At 38.2% G+C, this 22,425-nt stretch overlaps 3 protein-coding genes across 4 annotated transcripts; 2 read left to right on the top strand and 1 right to left on the bottom strand.

Annotated features, from left to right (window-relative positions):
- Window positions 1-4,509: 4,509 nt before the first annotated feature.
- On the bottom strand, window positions 4,510-15,977 carry endou (endonuclease, polyU-specific). Of its 2 annotated transcripts, XM_008410132.2 has the most exons (10): window positions 15,706-15,972; window positions 11,623-11,697; window positions 11,397-11,510; window positions 9,258-9,380; window positions 6,501-6,666; window positions 6,205-6,410; window positions 5,637-5,750; window positions 5,440-5,546; window positions 5,193-5,335; window positions 4,510-4,712 (listed from the first exon to the last, which is right to left on the bottom strand). In XM_008410132.2, exons 2-10 carry the CDS (start codon window positions 11,678-11,680, stop codon window positions 4,598-4,600), a joined length of 1,146 nt encoding a protein of 381 aa, XP_008408354.1. In that variant the 5' UTR covers window positions 11,681-11,697; window positions 15,706-15,972; the 3' UTR covers window positions 4,510-4,597. The 2 variants fall into 2 exon arrangements, with proteins under 2 accessions (XP_008408354.1, XP_008408355.1); XM_008410133.2 differs by lacking the exon at window positions 9,258-9,380 and having other exon boundaries at window positions 15,706-15,977.
- On the top strand, window positions 13,062-17,953 carry tsfm (Ts translation elongation factor, mitochondrial). The gene is made up of 6 exons (XM_008410134.2): window positions 13,062-13,207; window positions 13,419-13,571; window positions 13,656-13,784; window positions 13,873-13,995; window positions 14,837-14,918; window positions 17,263-17,953. Exons 1-6 carry the CDS (start codon window positions 13,160-13,162, stop codon window positions 17,649-17,651), a joined length of 924 nt encoding a protein of 307 aa, XP_008408356.1. The 5' UTR covers window positions 13,062-13,159; the 3' UTR covers window positions 17,652-17,953.
- Window positions 17,954-18,604: 651 nt separating this feature from the next.
- myl6 (myosin, light chain 6, alkali, smooth muscle and non-muscle) lies at window positions 18,605-22,425 on the top strand. The gene is made up of 6 exons (XM_008410130.2): window positions 18,605-18,718; window positions 18,899-18,926; window positions 20,444-20,587; window positions 20,780-20,953; window positions 21,083-21,160; window positions 22,059-22,425. Exons 1-6 carry the CDS (start codon window positions 18,716-18,718, stop codon window positions 22,085-22,087), a joined length of 456 nt encoding a protein of 151 aa, XP_008408352.1. The 5' UTR covers window positions 18,605-18,715; the 3' UTR covers window positions 22,088-22,425.

Genomic DNA, 22,425 nt, shown 5'->3' with positions numbered 1-22,425 from the left:
TGATTTCAAAAATAAAAGGTTTGTGTGATCCAAATTTCTTGCATTGCCGATTATCCTGATTTTTTTAAGAAGCTATAAAAACTGTAACTTTAGTTAACATCAGCTGTTTACCCAACATTATATTATCTCAACTTGCAGCTAGAAAAAGATGGTCAACATTCACACTTTGACTAAGGAAATGGTTATTATGTGGATACAGCCTGAAACAAAATTGTTATTTCAAATCCGGTTGGTTTTCAGTGAACATCCTTTTGAGTGGATGTGCAATGCACGATCAGTTGAATTTAAATATCGACTGATTAGAACAAAGAAAATTCTATATAATTTGCAAAAGTCCTTGTTAACTCCCAAACGTTGAGTTTTTTTAACCAAATGGTTAATTTCCCTTTAAAAATCACATGACTTTTATTCATTAAATTAATGTATAACCTAATTGACGTTGAGAAATGTACAACTAATTTCCTATTTACAACAGGAATATTGTAAACAATAAGAACTTGTTTTGATTGCTTCAAGTTTTTCAATGTTTGGTAAAACATTTGAAACCTTTAATGTTTTTAAATGTGTTTTTTTTCTCTGTTTTCAGGAAATTGTTCATTGAGTAAAACAACTTTTGGGTTTGAAATCCTGATTCAAAGTCAAAACAGTGACTATGTGTGCCAGACGTGAAAACACTGAAATGCGTGACAGACTTGCTGGGTAACGATTTGGTCCATAAATGAGAACTACGCTCTCCTGTCTCATTCCCCAGCCGACCACCTCGCCCGCCGCTCCTCCCCCTGCATCCTTTCCTGTCGTACTCCACACCTGCAGCCTGAGATGGGAATAGCAGAGCCCGGCGTCTGCATCCCCAGAGACGAAGCGGCAGGGGAGCATGATGGCTGAGGCTCAGTGCCTCCACCGCACACGCTTGCTTCATGGGTTTTAATGTTAATTTTTATTTGCATCAGAACATATACATCTACTAGTTTTGGTTTCAAAACTTACCTTTGTTTGTTTTTGATTTTTTTTCCAGGTAGACCCACTTTAGAGTTTAGTCATCAGGCTCCACAGGTGCTGCGTGAGAGCGGAGCTGTTACTGTGAAGTCCCCCGGTTCTCCCTCGGTGTCCACACATGACGAAGTCCTGCTGCAGATGGCCCACTCTGTCTGTGGCTCAGATGCCTGTCCGCTCTCCCTCGGCTGCTTCGTCCTTTCCTTACCTTTCTCAGGATATGAATTTAGTTTATCTCCTGAAATTGAATGACATATAAAACTTCACTTCAGTACACACACACAAACATGACCCTCCTGTTAATTCCCAGAGTGTTTGAGTGTGACAGTGGGGGGAAAGTGGGTTTCGTCCATCTGTCATACTGGAAATCCTCTGAGAGAAGCCAGACAAACTGCGCGGAGGGTACAGCAGTGTGCAGATACGACCGCTCTCAATAAAAAAAAGTATCGCAGAAGTATTTATGCCCCTCAAATTGTTAGGGGAACTTACATGAATTTATATCATAAACATAAAATAATAAATTTTCCACACATTGAAAGAGAAAATTTATGTTTATATCCATCTGTCTTTACTGTGATACCTCTAAATATGTAAAATATAAGCAAACACTGCAGTGGCACCATCAGGCAGAGGGGATTATTTTCTTCAGTAGCTTCAAGGATTCTGGTGAGATTTCATTGGAGCAATGCATCATCTATTGATAGAAAAACTTTGGTAAAGCTACGAACCACACTAAGACATGACCGTCCACTTGAACCAACAATGACAGATTAAGCAGACAAGAGGCAGTTCTGGAGGAGCTGCACAGGTCCACAGCCCAGGTGGGACAATTTGTTGACATGGCAATTATTTGTTATGCTTTCCACAAACTTGGTCTTTCATGGAAAAGAGAGATATGTTGACAACATCGTCAACACTCAAGTAAGGGGCACAGCAACACGGGGAAGCAGATTGTGTTTGAGATAATAGGAGACTGACGACCAGAGGTGTCCAACTCCAGTCCGTAACAATCCTGCACGCTTTTAGATGCATCCTTGCTCCAGGAAAGTCGATTTAATGCTTTAATTTCCTCCTGAGTATGTAGTGAAGTTATGCAAAGGCCTGGTAACGAGTGATAATTTGTTTCAGGGAAACTGCAGAATCCTGAGGACTTTAGAGTTGTATCTGATTAATAAAAACTGGAACGTCGACCAATATATTTGATGGTTATTTGCTTGATGATTACCATGACTTCATTTGACAAAATGTAATGTTTATTCCTTCTTCCTAACTAGTTTCTACGTTATATTTTTATGATGTACAAAACTTCAGGCTTCCTTGTTCCTGAAATGAGCTATGCAGATAAACTTAACTTGGCTTGAGTGCTGCACTAAACATTCAACCAAACCTACAAAGAAATGGCCCAGATCAACATTCTCTGTCTAACTTCGAGGTTTAAATGTTTCACAGAAAGGAAGAGGCAACAAATGTTGCCTCCAACCTTCGTCTAAAAGATGTGCAGCTATAATTTCAAGGTTGTTCAACAACATGTTGATTTAAAGAGCCAAAAACAAATGCAAAATGTATATCTTTTAAATAGAAAGTCTTTACCTGCATTCCACAATTAGGAGCTATTTTTCCCCACATAAACATTGTTTTATTTTATTTATTTCAAACATGATAGTAGGATAAAATCGCGCACAAGAGCAAGGAATGCAAAAGACACATATTTTTGTACCATAGTAATCTTGACAAGCTCGAAAAGGAGTAGGGGGAAGTGAGAAACTTTTGAACTCCTACCCCATAAACTCATGCAATATTTTCTGTTAAACTGTTTAAATACATTTAGACCTGAAGCTGTAACGCCACAAACTACGGTAAAGCTTACAGGAGCACGAAAACATTTCCAAAGGCTCTGTAAGCAGTCGAGGATATGCTGCATGAGCAGCAGTTTGAAAGGCTTTTTGCAACACAAGAGCCGCAGCCTCGAATGACAGTGCGAAGGTCATCTCAGCAGACCAATCGCATCTCTCTCCGTCTCCCCGCATATGTCTGTATACACTGGTGAGAGCAATGACAATATGGTCAGCTCAGCCAAATTGTTTGGAAAGCTCACAAAACAGCGGCAGAGAATGAACGTTGCTCTGTATTTCATGGTCTCTCATCAACTTTAGAAATGGCCAGCATCTAAGCCAAACTTGAACCAGCCTCCAGCCAAGCGCCGACCCTGGGGAGACAGAGGTGATGTTGACCATGTGTCCCTCCACTAACCATCTCATTGAAGGCCCCCCGACTCCTGGGTTAAACTGACACCCTCCTCTGCGATCACCCCTGAAAACCCTCTTAACCCTTTCCTAAACCCTCTGCGAGCCCCCCTGTTGTGCGTGCTCATTGGATGACCGCCTTCAGGCGTCCCTGTTCCATGGCTCCATTGTCTGGCCCCATAAGCAGCTTTGTTTCTGCATGTGCAGCTGGGATAGCCCCGCTCAGCCATTAGCCACAACACGCTAAAAAAAAAAAAAGAGTGCGGGATAATATAATTACAAAACAAAAGTCAGGTGGTTCACGAGATCTGCAGGGAGAAAACCCATTGGGGGAGATGCGAGGACACGCTGGCGGGTGGCCAGCTATAATTTGATTATAAAGTTGTGTGAGCGACAAAGGACACAATTGAATCCTTTTTTTTCCTTTTATTTACCACTCCATGATTTAATTTGATTCCATTGGGGCTCTAAAAGGAGTCCAGTGTGAAAAGAGAGAAGATTTACTCTTCCAATTTCCAGCCACCAGCTCAGAAAATGTAATATGCTCTGACAAAATATCGAAACTGACTTTATTGTCCTGCTGCCTGTGAGGCCCGAACGGCTGAATCACCGCTGGCTTGAGTTTTCCTCCAAAATAACTGCTCTCGTGCTCTTTTTCTTTTTTACTTTGCGTGAATGCACACAGACCGGCGGACAATAGGATCAGTGGCAGATCCATCTCCTGTAATACTTTCTTTAAACAGGCCAGCAAGTGTGTCCCCCTGTTCTGTCGGCAGACCAGAATTTATCCTGTTAGTCACCCTAGATGAGTGAAAGAGCAAAATCAACCCCCAGTCCAGCTGGTCATGCACACAGAGATGCAGCCATTCACACACACACACACGCACACACCCACAGCTTCACAGACAGCTGATAAGAACAGGTTTGTGCTGGTGCTTCTGTTCAGAGCAGGTCAAGCAGAATAAAATCTGTTAATGTCTTTTTGTCTCTTCATTTCATAGCACAAGTACAGCTTTTTTTATGCTTTGTTTTGCTCTTACATAAGACAATGAGAAGCTGCACAATACGCCCCTGCCCCTGCCACTGCAGGACTGGTGTCAGCTTTGTGCCCTCTCTGGGTGTGTAAACGCCCATTTTTTGCCCCATTAGGCACTGAGAAATTGTACCACTGGGAGAGAACCGCATTCTCATGCAGCCCTGAGCTGCTCTAAAAAGGGTTTTGCTGCAGATTTATTCTCACACTGAGCATCAGGAAAACATACAGAAGGCATCGGATTTTCAGATGACTTTTTGCTTTATTGCGGCATGTAGAGAATGAAATGGTAACGCTGTGGTAATTTCCACTTCAGTTCTTTTCTCTTTTACATCGATACGGGATAGGCTGAGCCGATGTACTTCTTTCCATTTCCATAGGAAGAGTTGTCCCAGGTGTAAGTTTGTAGGATGAGCTGTGTTCCTCCCAGACTGAGGTAACAACTGAGAAGGAAGAACATGAAAACCATCAGAAAATGTCCACATGTAAAGAAATCATGGATTTTATATGATTTTTTTATTATTATTATTATTATTATTTTGTTGTATTTTAACTCAATGAACAAAATTTCTTAGATAATCTTAATGCAGCTTATAAAGGAGCCCAAAATACTTTCAAATAACGAGTTTAGTTTTCTCACATCCTAAAATGACTCCCTGCTCTTCTGGTACAACTGGTTCTGATATCTGCATTTTCACCTCACTGGTACTGAGTCTTGGAAGATTCCTAATACCAGTCGATTTCTTACATATTTTGTCCAAGATTTTATGTGATAAACAAACAAAATTATACCTTCACAATTTCACAGCGATTTTGTGCTAGTTAATCAAACAAAATCCCAGTAAAACATAAAGTTTCTGGCTGAGAAATTATAAAATGTAGTGGCGTCTGAAGGATCCCGATGTGTTTGCAAAGCTACTCACTATTTCCCAGGCCGAGCAATGTAGCAAAGGCTGTAGAGGGCAAAATCAAACTCAGGGCTGCAGCCAATCACTGCAGAGCCCACCTGCTTGTAGTAGCCGTCCCAGTGGAACTGCAGTCCCAAAACATCAGGATAGCCAGACCACTGCAAGGAAAAGAAATGAACAGATATCTGTTTAGCATGTGACACACAGCTTAACTCAGTCACTGTCAGTGGAGGATGGAGGATGGAGGATGGAGGATGCTCACAGGCCCGTTGAAGCTGTGGCTGTAGTAGTTCAGCTCCCCTTGCTTCTCAAGAAGATAAAACCGGATCCAGTTGTGGAAACCAGACACCTTTCCTCCCTTGATTTCACCTGCAGATATTTTACTTTTGTTTTTTTAAAAAAGCTATTTTTAAATTAAATGTGACTGCAGCATTCAAATGAGGTCTGCTTCATTCAAACCTGCAAAGATGTGTTCAAAACCGCTGGAGTCCATAGCGCCGTTGTAGCGGGAGTAGAGACCAAACCACATGTTCTTCAGGTCCTCAATGAACTCTGCCTCTGATTTATAAACACCTTCAAATGCAAAGAGACCCCATGTGTCATGAAAACCGTATCATGGCATTTTTTAAGACAAAATTAGTTGATTAATTAGAGATCAGACTATGAAGGAAGAGAGCCAAGCAAAAGTATTTGTAATGTTTAAGCATTTTTAACATGACAACCACTAATCCCAATGTCTCTTATTGACTCCAACATCGAACCATGGTACCTCATGGTACCATGATACCTCAAGGTTCGGTGTTGGAGACGCAGGGCTGCATCCTTAATAGCAGATTTACTTGTGGAAAATCGAGAGCGGCGGAGATACTACCAGCAGCGTATAGCCCGGTGTGGCTTATATATGTACGTTCCCATTTGTTGTTTTTTTTAACTTTGTGGGTGCCGCTTATAAGTAAGGTGCGCTCTATAGTCCGGAAAATACGGTACTTCTTCAAGGTATTGTAATTTAAATACATGACCACATTACCCTTGGTGTAAAGGAAAGCAAACAGCTCTCTGCCCAGCTGGGTGTTCAACATCGTCTCCTTCAGGAACGTGTCCTGCTCGGTGAGCTGCTGAGAGGTGAAGCTCTCTGCCTGTCCAGTGATCCTCTTGTAGTTGTCGAAAAGATTCAGAAGGGCTGCATAGGTCGGGCGGGAGAACAGGGTGTTTTCATCCACGTACTTGTACAACCTGAGAGCACAAAAAGCAAAACAGCTACACTTCAAAAGAGATCTCCAGAAAGACTTCTACGGGTTAGCTGAGAAGCATAAAGGTCCTCACGGTCTGGAAGAGAGATCCGACTGGGAGCCGGTCTGGGAGTCAGCCACCAGGGCTTGGGGGTCAAGGGTCAGCTGAGAGGCCGAGGCCTTGTTGGTGTCCAGGGCGAAAAGCGTCTCAGACAGAGACTTGATCTCAGCGTCAGTGATGGTAGCACCAGAATCACCAGCTGGACACGACAAACACAAAAGTTTTCACTTTCATTATTTATCCAGCTGCTTTTAAACAGATAAATCCTCAAAACTCCAGAAAATTTTGATGAAAGTTATTTTATTCAATTAAAATGTTTCTGATATAAAATTAGATGGGTAAAAGATGATAATATTATACATAAGGGGTGCAATTATTACATAGAATAATTTATGCATTTTTATTTGCATTTTGACCAAAAACAACATGTCATATGTTACTTAAACTGTTCTCAGTTATTAATAAGTCTTTATTGGTTTTGCAGCAATCTAGTGCTTCTAATATTTGCTGACAAGTTTTTGCGTTTTTCCACTGGTATATATCCCTTCATTCTTTACAATTAGCCCAGAGTATTTGCCATCACATCTAAATCTACCATGGGGTATAAATAATTTGGGCACCTTTCAAACAAAAGAGATCACTGTAAGGTTTACATAATCATAAAAATGATTAAGTATTTTTGGGTAACTGAGGGAAATATTTGAGTTTTGGAAAGGAAAATAGTGTCTTTCAAAGGTAAAGTTATTGTCTATAGAGTAATAGGATTTTTTTTTTCACTCGGGCCAAAATTGCTAAGTCAATGACCACTATAGCACTTTTTTTCAATTGAAAATATAAAAACGATTTATTCTAAAAGCTTAATTTTCTCTTGCTCAACAATCATTCTCAAAACAATTTTAACTCACGCAAAGTGTCACAAGAAAAATAATCCAAAAAGTAATAATTATGGGACTGAACTTTAATAAAGGCTTTGTATACTTGAATTTTTTAAAGAAAGGCGTATTGTGTCAAAAATGTTTTGGGTCTGCTACTATAAAAAGTTTTCAGTTTATTTTTTATCGTCTCCTAGACTGCACTTTCGACAAGAACGACGTGTTGAACAGGTAAAGACAACAAGGTGAATGAATTTAGAGCTCAAAGAAGGCTGAACACTGACCCCTACTGGTCAGTTCTGAGAAAAACGAATAAAGAGCTCGGGAAATATTCATATAAATAATGGTGAAAGACCCAATGTAGATACACAAATTATGGGAGATAAAACCAATTATTTGTCCTGTCAACTAACTTTAAGGATTTTATTTCTATTCTGGAGAAATTTCACTTCACTCTTACCTACATTGTTGTGCATATTTCACCATGGACAGATCTATAAATCAAGTCAACAACCACCCAAAACATATCAGCATACTATATTTATTTAGGTTAATATTTGTTTGACCTGCAAAATTTTAATTTGACAAAAAGAATTAACTATGTAAGAAAGTACGTACTTTTTCACATTAATATATTCAGTTTTTTTTTTTTGCAGGAACAGATGGTCTTTTTTCATGTCCTAATTTCTAGGGTATGTTATGGGAAGTAAGCATTAATTCTCTGTAAAGGCTAAGCACCATCCTTTTAGTTTCCGCTAATTTGATAATAATAACATTCAAACTTTAATAGCTTTTTAGGGTACTCAAAGGTGCTCACCTTACTTTTAACTTAGCAAACTGTAAATAAAAAGCGCCACTAACAACCAATAAATGATCTACTTCTGATATTTTTCCCAAATTTTCCCCCCAAACTGAAAAACTTTGTCTTGCAGTTTTGTGCAACAAATGTTGAGTCTCCATGTATCTGCTATGATTATCTGCTAAAAAAGCATCTTGCGGTTGACAGATGGAATAAAAATACTGCGAGGCATGTGCTCTGAACAGCAAATCAAAAATGCACCAACAAACTGCTGAGGAACAGGTTTAGCTGAAGTCATGGGAAAACAACCAGGTGTTACAGAGAGACAGAAACTGATCGAGTAAAGGCAGCAAAGAGCCTTTAACAGCGAGGAGAAACACTGCTGGTCTTACTTGAACAGTAGTCTGAATAGTCGCTGCAGCAGTTGTTGTACTGGGAGCACTGGGAGTTGCAGTGACAAGGGCATTGTAGCTTTCACCACACCTGCCATTACAAGATGTGGGTCCAACTACAGCTAAAGGAAAGTTTCATATTTTTATTTACATATTTGTCAGTAATGGAAAAATGCAGTTCCCACATTTTACATCGATTTCAACGCAGTCTTTATAATTCAGAGCTGTAGAAATGGGTGAGTTTAGATTTATCTGTGTAAAAACGATAAGAAAGTATCATTTTTTTATGTTGAATTAACTTAAAATAAGTAATTTATTAAATGATTGAGTAGGGTCTTTGAACTTCACTGCTAAACGTAACAAAAATTAGACTCAGTAGAGTTGTCTTTATTCTCCTAATAACGTTTTACAGTGTATATAAATCTGTTAAACCAGTCACTTGTTCTATGAGAAAACTAAGAAAGATATGTGCCAAAACAACACAGCTGAATTTACTTTACTTAAAAACGGGGTACATTTACAAGACAGGAAAACAATTTAATTAGTTTAGGTGCAATAACTTGTTTAAATGCAGAGTAATACACTGAGCTTCCTAAATGTGAAACTTAGCAAGTGTAAAAAACAAATCACAAAAGCACTCCCATAAATATGAACAAATGACTAACTTCTGATGGGATCATGTGGAGTGGGAAGTGTTAAGAAGCAGCTGAAGTGTTGTTGGTTTTACCATCACAGAGGGTGGAGTAGTCGCTGCAGCAGTTGTTGTACTGGGGGCACAGGGAGTTGCAGTGGCACGGGTTCTGTGCGTTGTAGCTTTCACCACACCTGCCATTACAAGACAGAGCCGCCTCTGGGAGCAGAGGAAAGGTTTGCATAGGCAGGCACGTGCAGAGGGAGTGGGTAGGGGGGCTTGAGCACCTGCCCTCTTTGCTCCTTGCCAAGTGCCCTTTTGGCTGTTTTGTTTTTTTTTGTTGGTATTATTATTTCCTAAGCCCTCTTCTGACACATAATATGTACTAAAATTATTTGTTTTTTTGTTGGGTTTTTTTTATACAACATAATAAGCCCTCCGGTCACCTTGTTACCTTTGACCTTTTGCCCGTGACACATGACGCAATTGCCTCTCGTGCAGTGAGATAAGGCCTCTAACTGGAGCTCAACGTAGCGAACGTTCCAATTACAGAACAGTTTTTGGTGAATTAAAAAAAATGTTTTTGGTGAATAAAGTGGAGTAGACTTGCTGCTTGTCAGATGACGGAAAACGTTGAAGTATCGTTTCTGCTTCAGCACGAAGTAGCGGTTTAAGCAGAGAGGTAATGAAATACAACAGACACTGACAGGCCTCTGCGTCTGCCTTTCTCTGAAGAACTACTGAGCRGGAGGAGACAGCCAGGTGAGGAAAAACTGTTCTTATCTATCGATTCAGTATTTTTATCCTACAGACATTAGGCTGTTGTTGTGCTATTAGCTAGTTGCTAGCTAACGACTTTGCTAGTAAAGCAAGATAACTAAAACCTTCTTCCCTGTGTCGTTAATGATATGAGTCATTCTTTAGTATTGCTTATGCAATAAGGGCACATCGCCCGTCCAAAACCGATCAACACCATAATGGATATATGTCTTCTAATTTCCTTTGCTGCATAATGTACATTTCATTTATTCTAGCGTTAGGTAAACGTATCTTGAAGGAGAATAGCACTTAAATAAAAGTCCAACAAGGATATTCATTTAGAATTAAAAATAACTCACCCTGAATTACCATGATAAATATAATGAATGTAATAAAAGTGTGACATTAATGAAGGGGAAAAAACTCAACCCAGACTTTAAGTAAGTTTAGGGTCTGGTTTGCAGAGTGTAAAGTAATTTTTTTTTCCCAATTATTCAATGAAAGAAAAAAACTAATCTCAGTTAAGTAAAATAAAATTGTAATCAAAACTTTTGGAATTGTAATGATTTCTTTTGTTTAAAAAACGTTTTTTAAATTACGCATTTTTGTCTCGTGAACTTAAAAAGTTATTTGCCAAACATAAACTTTTATTTGCACACATCAAAAATCTTTTGTTGTGATTTTGGGCCCTGCTCACGATGTCATGTGAGAATCACAAGCAAAACTTTGAGTCAAACAAAAACTTAGAATAGCAAGAAAAGATTTCTGACATGCGCAAATAAGTTTGTTTTGTAAATACTTTTTTCACTTCATGAGACAAAAATGTGTGATTTTAATTTTAAAGCAAGATTTTTTATAAGCAAAACTCAGTAGGCTTTTCTCATGGTGACATGCATTAACAATTCAATATTTGCTTTTCTTTTTTTTCTGCAGTTCCATGTTAAAGTTTGATGCAGCTCTGCTGTCCTGAATGGACCATCTTCATCTCCACTGCAAGTGTAGCAAACAGGCAGCTCTTTTTTATAGATTACAGTCACTAAAACGTTGCATTGTGCCCTTGTTTATATTTTTCATAGTATAATTCTGTAAAGACAAAATATGTCTGATGGTCTAACTCTGATTTACATATCTTGCTAAACTGCGGGTTTGAATATTGCAATACTTTTCTATAACAAAATAGACCTGCAGAAATAAATTACTAATAATATAGCATAGTGTTATGCTCTATGTAGAGATTTTTTTAGCTTTGATTGTATATCTCACAATTTTGTAATTTATCATAGTTTATTAAACTCTGAAAGCTGAGTGGCTTTGTTAATATTCTGTCCTAGAATGAGGTTAGATGTGCCCTTTTATTTTTTATTTTTGAGCACCTGCCCCTTTAGTGGTCTCTGCACGGCCCTGCCGTATAGGAATTTACATTTTACAAAAAACAGTGTTATATTTTAGTAGGTTTTACCTGGTTTTGCTACTTACCTTTGCATAGTGTGTAATAGTCGGAACAGCAGTCATTGTACCTCTCGCAAGCCGTGTTGCACTGACAGGAGTAACTACTGTCTATTCCAGACCCGCACCGGCCCTGACATGAGTCTGAAACCACACCAGAAGCATTTACAACACCGACTGCAACATTTCACTCACATGCTACCGGCTCAAGATGCTCATTGTAAAGTGATGCTGTGAAAGAAGGAAAGAGTCTTACTGCTGTGTCCCTGGTGGAACAGGGCCATGCAAAGGAGAAGGATAGCAGCGACTTTCATCTTGGATCAGCAGCCCCCTAAAACAAGGTGACCCAGCTGTTACCACATCCATCTTTTTATAGCAGTTTTATCTCAGCCAATCCAGAGGGAGCCTCATGAACACAACCCAGTCACAATCATATCAATCTAGATATGGTCATATGAAAACTTTTTCTGATGAGTCATGGATCCTATTTATGTTCTGTAGATTGTATGCTGAGACATACTAAAGTAGTCAAAACTGTTGAATGTTTGAATACGGTAACACATTTGGAAATATGTATAATTCAGATATTACTCTCATGTGTGAAAGTGCACACCTGTCGGATTTCAAAAACATTTTGATAAAAATTATTGTTTAAATTATTGATCTCTTATGGCAGCATATTCACTATGAAGTACAGCGAAATCAGTATCTGTCATGAGCCTTTTTCTATTTTTATCAAATCAATTTGATCAGATGTTTTACTTCTCAGGGTCCATCCAACATGAAAACATGGAGTTGTCGGTGCAGCGTCCCTGATCACGTTGAGGTTAGCTGGCCCTTTGTAAACATTATGGGGCAATCATGTTCTACACACTGGGTTCCAGATCAATGGAACATTTTAGTGTTGACATAATGAAATATTTGCACAAATGTCTACAAAGGAAATTTTCCGTTAGGTGTGGGCAGAAAACACCGATGTTTTGATTCTTACTGCAGCTTTAAAATAATTTTTTTTTCATTCATTTTAAATAACACATTTTACAAGTTGATTATTATTATTGTAGTTTTTATTTTATTATCATAAACTATAGTATTATTAGTTTTAGTGTAACTATCTGTTTATTCTCTTCTACTAATTTTTTTTTTTACTTTATTCATTCAGAGTGGGTAGGGAGAAAAGACAAGTAAAGTACATCTCAGTCCCATTTATATTAGTTTATATTACTTGTAGCAACTCTGATAAATGGCTTCAATGGAAAGCCGTTTAAAGCAGATATGCATTAAATTACATACCTGCATGATTTAGGAAGGTATAAAGTGAAAAGTTGTTTATTTGTGGCAAGTCACGGTAGATGTGAAAGGTTGGATTAACTAAAATATTAAATATAATCATAATAGTTTTATTTTTTTTCTTTTGATTGTATAATGTTGTGGCAAGTATTTCTATTAGATAAGAAATGATGTGAATAGTCGATTCTATTTCATTAGACAAATTTCTTTCTTTCTTTCTTTCTTTCTTTCTTTCTTTCTTTCTTTCTTTCTTTCTTTCTTTCTTTCTTTCTTTCTTTCTTTCTTTCTTTCTTTCTTTCTTTCTTTCTTGTGAACTCGCTGAACTTGCGGGTAGCAGATTAGGAGCAGCTGCATATTAAACTCCAGGCCTGTAGATGGCGCTAATTAAAAGTACCGGTCTGTAACATTTTTTTTGTTCTATGTCGGCTTCCTTCCGTCTACAGCGTGGATTTCAATGACATTGTAAGCTTTCATAAGAGAGCTGTGTTTTCCAGTTTTTAATCATGTCTCTAGCTTTTTTATTTAGAGCTGTTACAAGAGAAGCCGTAAAGGTGAGCAGACTAAACTTCTTCATTTCACTTTTAGCTTCAGCCGTGTTTTAAGAGCTGTTGTCGTTAATGGTTGACTGTTGTCTTCCTGGCTTTCCCTGGGTCAGTTCCAGTGGCTCATTTTACCATTACTGGGATTTTATGTTCCTGTAATTGTTAAAAAGGGTGAACATTGAATAGTAGTATTTGCGTGTTTGTCCTTTGTGTGGTTCAGGTGAGCGTCAGTCAGCCTATGCAGAGTTTGCACTCAGGATGTCAGCTGCTGGCTGCAGACAAAGCCCTGCTGTTGAAACTGAGGAAAAGCACCGGCTACACCTTCATTAAATGCAAGGAAGCGCTGCAGAGGTTTGAGAATGACATGGCACAGGTGTGTTGTCTGTTCTAGAGGGGATGGGGGCTCTAATACTGACTGGTGGAGGAACAATGTGTGACTGTGCTGCTGAACCTCCAGGCTGAAAGCTGGCTACATGAGCAGGCCCAGAAAGAAGGCTGGAGCAAAGCCAGCAAGCTGGAGGGTCGAAAAGCCAAAGAAGGTCTGATCGGCCTGTTTGTGGGGAAGCAAGCTGCAGCGATGGTGGAGGTAAGGGCAGCAGAGATCTACTGTACCAGCAGGTTTTATCCCCTGCTTGTTGGACTTTTTTTTTGCTTTATTTTTGGTTTTCTTGCAGGTGAACTGTGAGACTGACTTTGTTGCCCGTAATGAGAAGTTTCAGCAGCTGGTGAAGGATGCGACTCTCGCCACATTGGCACACCATCAGGATAAAAATCAAAACCCGACAGGATACCTAAAGGTTAACATATCGTTTACTTACACACTTGTTGTTCCTGGCCATAACAATTTGGGGAAACGGTTATGTTCTCCTGTAACTATTTTTAATGTAATGGATTTTAATTGTTTAAATTCCAATGGTCATGTGTTACAGCATTCACTAAGAACTGTGCCTTTTTAAAACTAAGACATGAACTGAGGGACTGGAGAAAGAGTTTCTGATTTATCAAACTTTTATTACTAACTAATGGTGCAAAGATGCCAAACCTGAACAGTCTATTGCAAAACTATATGTACCAATTTAACTTTACTGCATTTACTCCTGTAACGACTAGAGCTGACGATGTATTTTGTCATAATCTGCATGGTTTTATTTTTTGTTTTTACTCAAATAAAACTCTTAGAAGAAATCTTATTCCATTTTACTCTGAAACCGCTACATAAATAAGACCGCATCACAAAGACAGAGTAACACAGCAGAGGCAGGGATAAAACTGTGGAGAGTTTTACAGCATTACGTAACTTTTAATATGTCATGGAGCACTCTTTAATCCGTAACCTGAAAGGTACAGAAATTCATAGCTTGGGTGGAGAAATTTGTTGACATTACCTTTCACAAATCTGGTTTTTGTTGGCCAATAAGCTATAAGCATTGCTGTTTAATTTTATAGAAGCCATGTAGGGACTTTAAACTAATGCACACATACTTTTTGAGGTTCTTCACGGTACAAGGGGGAAAAAAAGCTAAAAATAGACAGGAAACATTTTTTTCAGAATTAACAGCTATGCATAACTTTGTGTAGTAGTTGTTTCACATAAATCCCAGTAAAACAGACTGGTTTGTTTGTTTCTTTTATTTTCAGAGTGTCCTGTCTGGTGACGAGCTGAATAAACTCAGTGTGGGAGAAGGATCTTCACTAGCTGACCATTTGGCTCTCACAATAGGTCAGTAAACAAACACATGCTTATATATTTATATCCCAGCTCAGATGTGCTCTACCTTATTGCTCTGTGATGTTGCTTCATCTTGTAAAAAAGCATTAAAAATGAGGTTCTTTAATTTAACCCTTACAGGGCTACAGGCTTTACAGACACTGATACATTTTGGATAATTTTAACTCTTTAAATTCCAGTTTTGGTATTTGGATTTTCTTGCTTTTTGAAGAAATCTTTTATTTTTTGTTCTTCCCATATCATACATACAAAGTGGAAGTTTTTAATGGCAACACTACAGACTAAAAACAAATAGTGACATTGATTCTCATCTTAAAAACTGTATGCAAATGTAATTCATATGTGCATTTTGAATGTTAGAAAATAGTACTGAAAATTAAAAAAAGACAAACATTCCTCAGGTGTTTTAGAAGATGTGATGAAAATAAATAAATAATTTATTCTAAGACGAATCAAAATTAACCTTAGAATATATATATATATATATACCTCATTAAATTTTAATTTATTTACCTGAACTCATGCAAAGTTATCTCTGAATTAGAAAAAAAAAGCTTTTCAAGGTAAAACCAAAATTTTGAACATTAAAAATTACTGATTTCTAATTTAGTCAAACAAATTTGACAAAGGATTTCAATTACTTAGTGGTGAAATTTATCACCAAGTGACAAAAAATAAATATGATCTCCACAAGCTAATCAAAATAATTCTGCTAAAATATAACAGCATATTTCAGCATTTTTTTTAATAGAGAAACCCCTTTACAGGGGTAATTTACCAGTGTTGTCAACTCGGCAGACTGATAGGTTTCACTGGATTAAAGCTTCTTCCCAAAAGTATTCTCCTTCTGCTATTGTCACGAATATTTGTTCCTTTTCATCCACCTGACTTCTCCTGTCTGCCACTCCTATTGATGAAGGGCTGAATAAAGACTGAGTTAGTATCATTTCTGCCTTAACCTGACTGGCCAGATCTCCAAGTCAGTCTATTAGGACGGGCTATGGAAGACTGTTACAAAATCAAATGTCACAAAATTATGTAATTGTAACATTTTTCAGGGTTTTTCCCAGAAAACCTGCTTAGCCTGGTGGTTGGATCCTATGGGAGTCATTCATCCAGCAGCCTGTCCTTTTTTTGAGTTAAAAAATGTTTAAAGTTGACAGGAAATGTAAAAATATCCCTTGATAATTATGTGTTATTGAAAGATTGGAAGATTAACACCTGAACACCAACTATAAAATCTTAAAAAATGCAAACATTTAAAAAAGAAATTAAATAAATAAGCAATGCTAAGCAGGGTGGGGCACAAGAAAATCCTGGTGGCCTGCCAGGGAAACTCTGGCTATATTTCTGCAGCAGTCAGTTGTTGTTACAAGATAAATTCCCATGTGGTGCAAAAGTAATGTGTAATAAAATTATAACATTTTGTAATTGCTTAACAAAATGCTGCAAAGTCTTAAGTAGCCTGTAATGTATCAAGCTGTATCTCATCATGAAAAAATCAAGAACTGATTATTATTATTAACCTATTTTCCTGGTTTAGTTCATGGCCTAAAACTGTGTTGTCAACTATGTAATATGGTTAGGCGACAATTTCTTTTTCAAATAAAGATAGGCTGCTTCATCTAGTTCTTGGTTTAAAAATGCGATTATAATTTGGAAACTGCTGTTGGTATAATCTGAAACGTTTAAGTATGACAAAGTAAAAACAGACAAAATATTGAAGGGGAAAAATATGCGTTTACAAAGTATTTTGGATTGATCTCCCTCATCAATTAGATCCTCTTTGGGTTAGGAAGTAAACTCTTAAATTCAAAATATGCACCATGCTACATTTAATTAAAACAGGCTTAAAGCTGATTTAAAAAATAACAATCACTCTGTCAAAAGAAAAGTTTAACTTTTTGCACATCAACAGTTTTTGTGTAAAGAAGTCCACATATTTACCACCTTTTCAGGAAGGTTCTTTCAAGATTGAAGGTTTCTCCATCTGTGGGGAAACAAACGCTCAAATGTTATTTGCAATATTACAATTAAAGGCCTGGTCCACAACCTGATTATTTCAGCCTGATTATGAACTAAAACCAGAGTGCTGCAGTCATATTCAATAAATTAGATTACTAATGAATAATGTGTTTGTGTAACTCGACTCAGATTTGAACGGATTACTTGACCACGTTTTCTGCTTGTGACTAGTTCCAGCTCCCAGTTCAATAGTAGGAATTGCTAAAATTGGATTGGATTTGTACTTCAGAAAATATGATATTGGTTATAAATATATAAAGGTTTTAGAAGTATTATCATTCATTAAATGGGTATCTTCTGCTCCTCTTAGGACGTCTTGGTGAGAACATGTCTCTAAAGCGGGCAGTGACCGTGAGAGTCCCTGCTGAATGGCACATAGGCTCATACGTACATGGCAACATCAGCGGTCAGACGGAGGTGACATTGGGCCGCTACGGTGCACTGGTCGTATTCCAGGGTGGAAAGGATGAAGAACGAGATACTTTAGGTCGTAAACTCGGCCAGCATGTGGTGGGGGAGGCCCCTTTGTCTCTAGGGAACGAGGACGACCTGCCTTGTGGTGAAGCTGAGACACGGCTGCTGCCTCAGACCTTTCTGGGAGACCCCACTAGGACCGTGGCACAGTTCCTCAAGGGTCAACAGGCTCGAGTGTTGGACTTTGTCCGATTTCAGTGTGGAGAGACACTAGGGGAGCAATGAGGAGTTCCCATAACATTTCTCTGTGTTTTTTATGTACAGAGATGAAGTGCAAGAGACGGAGTCACAGAATGGTGTGACAAATGTGATGACTAAAAGGCATTTTGGAGGTGATGAAGTTGAAAATGTAACAAACTTTTAAAACGGTAAATGTTCAAGTACTTTTTTTTTTTATTATTAAAAACATGTTTGTTTGTTTTTTGCCAATGTTAAAGTGGCAGCAGTGTGTATTTTCCATACCACAATCAAGTAGTGTGCTTTAAAATAGCAAATATGACTTAAAAATAAATTTTACTTGAAATTGGTCGCTGTCTCTTTAAGGAGTTCATGCTCTTTCCAACACTCCACCTTCTGGTCAATGTATGCTGTTCACAACCATTCTTTGGAGCGTTGGACTGAAAAGTAGTTTATATAAGTTCAGCAGATTCAGTTCCACCTGGTGTTTGCTAATGGCTGCCCTGCCAGTCTGGTGGAGCTGAGTGAGGGAAGGGCTGTCTGAAGCTCAGCTGGAGACTGCAGCTCCAACGAGGAGAACTTGAGACAGCAAGCGTTTGGGCACCCTCCAATGGACCCCACCGGACAATCAAGGATTTCTGAAAGATTCATGAAAGAATTAAAGCAATACTCCAGTTGTGATTTTTAATGAGAGAAAAGTCGATTTTACATAACACGTCCTTTTAAGATACAGATTTTTCCACTACTGAGGCTGAAAAATAAGACTTCTGTCAAGGGGTGATTCTGAATTTCCTAGTTCTTTGTTTTTGAGAAGTGCTACGAGCTAATTTCCTATTAAAACATGAAGAAATAGACATTAATGTGTGAATATTAACAGGGTGTGGCATAATAATGTGCATAGTACAATCTTTGCCCAGGGTTCGAAGCTGCTGTTGAAAGCCACAAAATATGTCAAATATTCTGACATTCTTGCAATGTGATTGGCTGATTCAGTTTGAGACGTGTGACGTCAACGGGGGCGTACCTACCAAACTGGTTAGCTGCTGCTGTCCGTTTATCTCTGCAGACTGACATCCTCGTCATAGAAACACCAAAATAAAATAAAATAAGACATGGTGAGTAAAGATTTTCTTCTGGATTCATGTTTTATAGCATACAATTTTGTTAATTCGTTTCTAAAGGTTGTAAAATGTGGAATAAATATAAAGCAGGTTAGCTAATGGTAGCCTGCTTTACTCCATGTTTTTAACGTCTATCCTTCGTTGTCTCGTCTATCTTAAATCTGCCTCTGCCAGTCTGACTTCACAGAAGACCAGATCATTGGTGAGTTCATAGTTATGAATAGTTTGGCTTTTAATGGTTAAATGTTGTACGATGTGGTGTGATGCAGCGCAGATTTGAAAAAAAAAAAAAAAAAACTTTATAAATCTTGACCCTGTAGCTCCCCACAAACTACTGGAGCCCTGAAGGTAAATAACGATGAACGGAGTCATTTTCTAGACCTGGAAAAGTTGTTTTGTTTTGACATCATTAACAGTCTGCTGAAGAACTGTGTGGTAGTTTGCATGGGAGTGCATTTGTGTGCATCAGGGTGTGAACCAAGACATGAAGTCACTGATGTGGTTACAGTCACACAGATACGCATTCAAAAATGTGTGTTGATATTCAACAAGTTATAAAAATGCAGAAGGTTAACAGGCCTCTGTGATACATGTGCTAGCATCTTTTGAGACTTTATGTTTGAAATAGTATTTAAATAACTCTCATACAATACAAATGTAGGTTTAAATTATAGAGTTGTATAATTTTAGCTCAGATTCTGTTGTAATATATGTTCAAACTTAAAAACCCAAACATTGGCGAAATATTCTCCGTGTTTATCTGTTTGCTGGAATAAAAGTTTTCGTCCTTTATTCGGTCATAAAGCATGATGAACATGATTATGTTGTTTTTCCTGCAAAACAAAAACACATGTGGCTTGTGTTCTTTTTCAAAATAAGTTTGGTCGTGAAGTTGAGATGAAAACTACTTCTAGAGATGCACCAGTAGGTATCTGTTTTTGCTTTTATACTAAATGCATAAAAACTAATAACTTTTCTGACTTCAGTCAGTAGGTGCATCAACCAACAGCATGGGTTTTCATTTTCTTCTCGCTAAAGACAAAGGGCGCACGCTGAACAGGTCACCAGTTCATCACAGTAAACAAAGGCCAGCTAAAGAGATTATATCATACAGATTCATAATTCAGTGTGTCATACATGTCTAATCACCTAAATCTTGCATGAAAAAGTACATTTTCATACAACTTTTGTTACTATCAATTATAAATGTACCAAGTTTTGGGTCCCCAGTAATAAATGTGGATTTACAGAACTGCCACTAAATAGACACTTCTTTGTATAAAAGACCAACTCCAAGTCATGGCCAAGTCTGCAAATGCAAGCTGGCATTATCGGGAAATACTAAAACATTTTCTATCGTTTTCACTTCTTCCAAATACTTAAAAAAGGACCAACAGGAAACTTACTTCAGTTCTTTTAGGGACATTTCATCTGCGTAGTTGTGTGGAGCTTATTTGCTTTTCAGCTCAGATATGACCTATCTAACCAGCAGACTCTGCACTGCCCCTTCTATGGAGATGCAGCACTAACTGGATGTCTGAACAACTTTAGGCAAATGAAGCTGAAGAAGTTTGTTCAATAATTTATCTATGGCCCTCGGACACATTTGAATGTTTTGCTCTCATTTCTTTGTGCCTGGATGGTTTGTCACCGACAGATGTTGAGCTTAGCATGTGCCGTTTAGCTGAACCGCACTTCTTTCTCTTTTTCGCTTTTCAGAGTTTAAGGAGGCCTTCCTGTTGTTTGACCGGACCGGTGACGGGAAAATAACCTACAGTCAGTGTGGCGACGTGATGCGAGCCTTGGGACAGAACCCGGTCAACGCAGAGGTGCTAAAAATTCTCGGAAACCCCAAAACGGAAGGCAAGCATCTAATTTCACCAGTCGCACAAACGGGGAATGTAAAAATCCAGATGGAATAATAACTCGGATGTTTGGCCCGTTTTGGATCATTTTATTTTTAAATTTCACCAGATTACTTGTGGAAAAATCTGCTTTGTGTTACATTTCTGGAATATAAAAGTTTCCCTCCTGCTTTCTTTTTACCGCCTGCAGAGATGAACAACAAGCTGCTGGATTTTGAGCAGTTTCTTCCCATGTTTCACGCCATCGCTAAGAACAAGGACCAGGGCTCCTTTGAAGATATTGTCGAAGGCCTGCGCGTCTTTGACAAGGAGGGAAACGGCACAGTGATGGGAGCAGAGCTGCGTCACGTCCTCACCACTCTGGGTAAGACCTGCAGCAGAAAAGCTCGGCTTGACGTTTCTCTGTACAGCTCAGATGTTTGTGTTTAGGTCAACACTTAGTGTCTATTTTTCAAACGAATCTCTCAATTTGAATTTTACGTTTGTGTTTCAGGTGAAAAGATGACAGAAGAAGAAGTGGAGACACTTTTAGCAGGGCATGAAGATGCCAATGGCTGCATTAATTATGAAGGTAAATCTGATGGATAAGAAATGCATCGTGCAAAAAATACAGGCATAAAAACACACACTTTTCACAGTCTGTTTAGTATTTCCTGAAGCAAATGTTACTATGCAAGTGTTGTCTGAGTACCAGTATAGTTTCACCATCCAGGTGAACGTAATGTAATGGCAGGCCTATTTTTATATATATATATTTCTAATGTAATTATCCTTTTGGGGGTTTTCTTTAGCTTTTTTTCAAACTATACACAACAACAAAACACTATCCCACAGTGGACATCTTTATCCCACAGTGGACATTTTATAGGAGTCAAAAAATATGTGGAATATTTTTTGACTCCTAAAAAATGCAGTAAGCAAGTGAAACATTGCTTACTGCAATGTGCAGTAAGGAAAGTGCAACATTCACAGATTTAGATTTTTATGTTGCTTGATAAATTTCACATTTGTAACCAAGTACACTTTAAATACTTTCTTGCTGATCCTGCACTGAAGGCAAGCAGACGACCAAACCCAGGCATGATCTCAGTCATGTCAAACATAATGGAAGAGGAAAATTACTTTTTACACGACAGTATTAAATATTGCTGGCCTGTTGACCATAAAGATAAAGTAAAATCTAATTTACCAACAACAAGCGAAAGGAATTAGGAAAGAAAAACCACTCAACCATACGTTTTATTCTCTGTTCACTGCCAGTTTTGTTAAAACTGTAAAGATTACTGCATTTGTTTGTTTGCGGGGTTTTTTTTCCCTCACTGGTCATTGCATATTTTGTTATGTTGTTTTATAACTCATTATTTTTTGGTGTGTTGGCTGGAGAAAGCTTTTTTTTTTCTCCACTGAGTGATGCTGATGAAGTGTGCTCCTGTCATAGTGACGCCAAGTTTCTTCCCGTCTCTTTGCAGAACTCGTCAGGGTGGTGATGAGTGGTTAAGGACGTCAGACGCCTCCATCTTTAAATTTATTCCTGAATATTTTCTGTGCCGTTTGTCTCGTCTTTCTCTTTTATCCACGTCATTCTACCTCCAACATTGTTGTTTTGTTGCTGTTGAACCTTTTTTTTTGTGTGCCTTTTCCTGTCTAATGTGAAAACCTCATATTCCTAACTCCTGTTGACGTTTGCAGGCACAATCAGTGGTACAACTCCTCTTTTTGGTTTACCTTCATCATCTCTGGCAGCCAGCGTATGTGTTGTTCTTTTCTTTTGGATGGATATGATAATGAGACTTGTTGCGTTAAACATATGGAATAAAATGGTTTGCAAAGTTTTAA

Source organism: Poecilia reticulata, linkage group LG5 (genome assembly GCF_000633615.1).
Source record: "Poecilia reticulata strain Guanapo linkage group LG5, Guppy_female_1.0+MT, whole genome shotgun sequence".
NCBI lineage: Eukaryota > Metazoa > Chordata > Actinopteri > Cyprinodontiformes > Poeciliidae > Poecilia > Poecilia reticulata.
This window is presented reverse-complemented; position numbering and strand designations above follow the sequence as displayed.

What these genes read in the sequence shown, in the direction of transcription:
- endou (XM_008410132.2), bottom strand. Translation starts at nt 11,680, where the DNA reads ATGAAAGTCGCTGCTATCCTTCTCCTTTGCATGGCCCTGTTCCACCAG. An exon ending in GTTCCACCAGGGACACAGCA is followed by an intron (nt 11,511 to 11,622) that starts GTAAGACTCTTT and finishes GTGTGGTTTCAG; the next exon opens with ACTCATGTCAGGGCCGGTGC. An exon ending in ATTGCTCGGCCTGGGAAATA is followed by an intron (nt 4,713 to 5,192) that starts GTGAGTAGCTTT and finishes CTTCCTTCTCAG; the next exon opens with TTGTTACCTCAGTCTGGGAG.
- tsfm (XM_008410134.2), top strand. Translation starts at nt 13,160, where the DNA reads ATGTCTCTAGCTTTTTTATTTAGAGCTGTTACAAGAGAAGCCGTAAAG. An exon ending in AAGCTGCAGCGATGGTGGAG is followed by an intron (nt 13,785 to 13,872) that starts GTAAGGGCAGCA and finishes GTTTTCTTGCAG; the next exon opens with GTGAACTGTGAGACTGACTT. An exon ending in CCATTTGGCTCTCACAATAG is followed by an intron (nt 14,919 to 17,262) that starts GTCAGTAAACAA and finishes TGCTCCTCTTAG; the next exon opens with GACGTCTTGGTGAGAACATG.
- myl6 (XM_008410130.2), top strand. An exon ending in TCACGTCCTCACCACTCTGG is followed by an intron (nt 20,954 to 21,082) that starts GTAAGACCTGCA and finishes TTTGTGTTTCAG; the next exon opens with GTGAAAAGATGACAGAAGAA. An exon ending in TGGCTGCATTAATTATGAAG is followed by an intron (nt 21,161 to 22,058) that starts GTAAATCTGATG and finishes GTCTCTTTGCAG; the next exon opens with AACTCGTCAGGGTGGTGATG.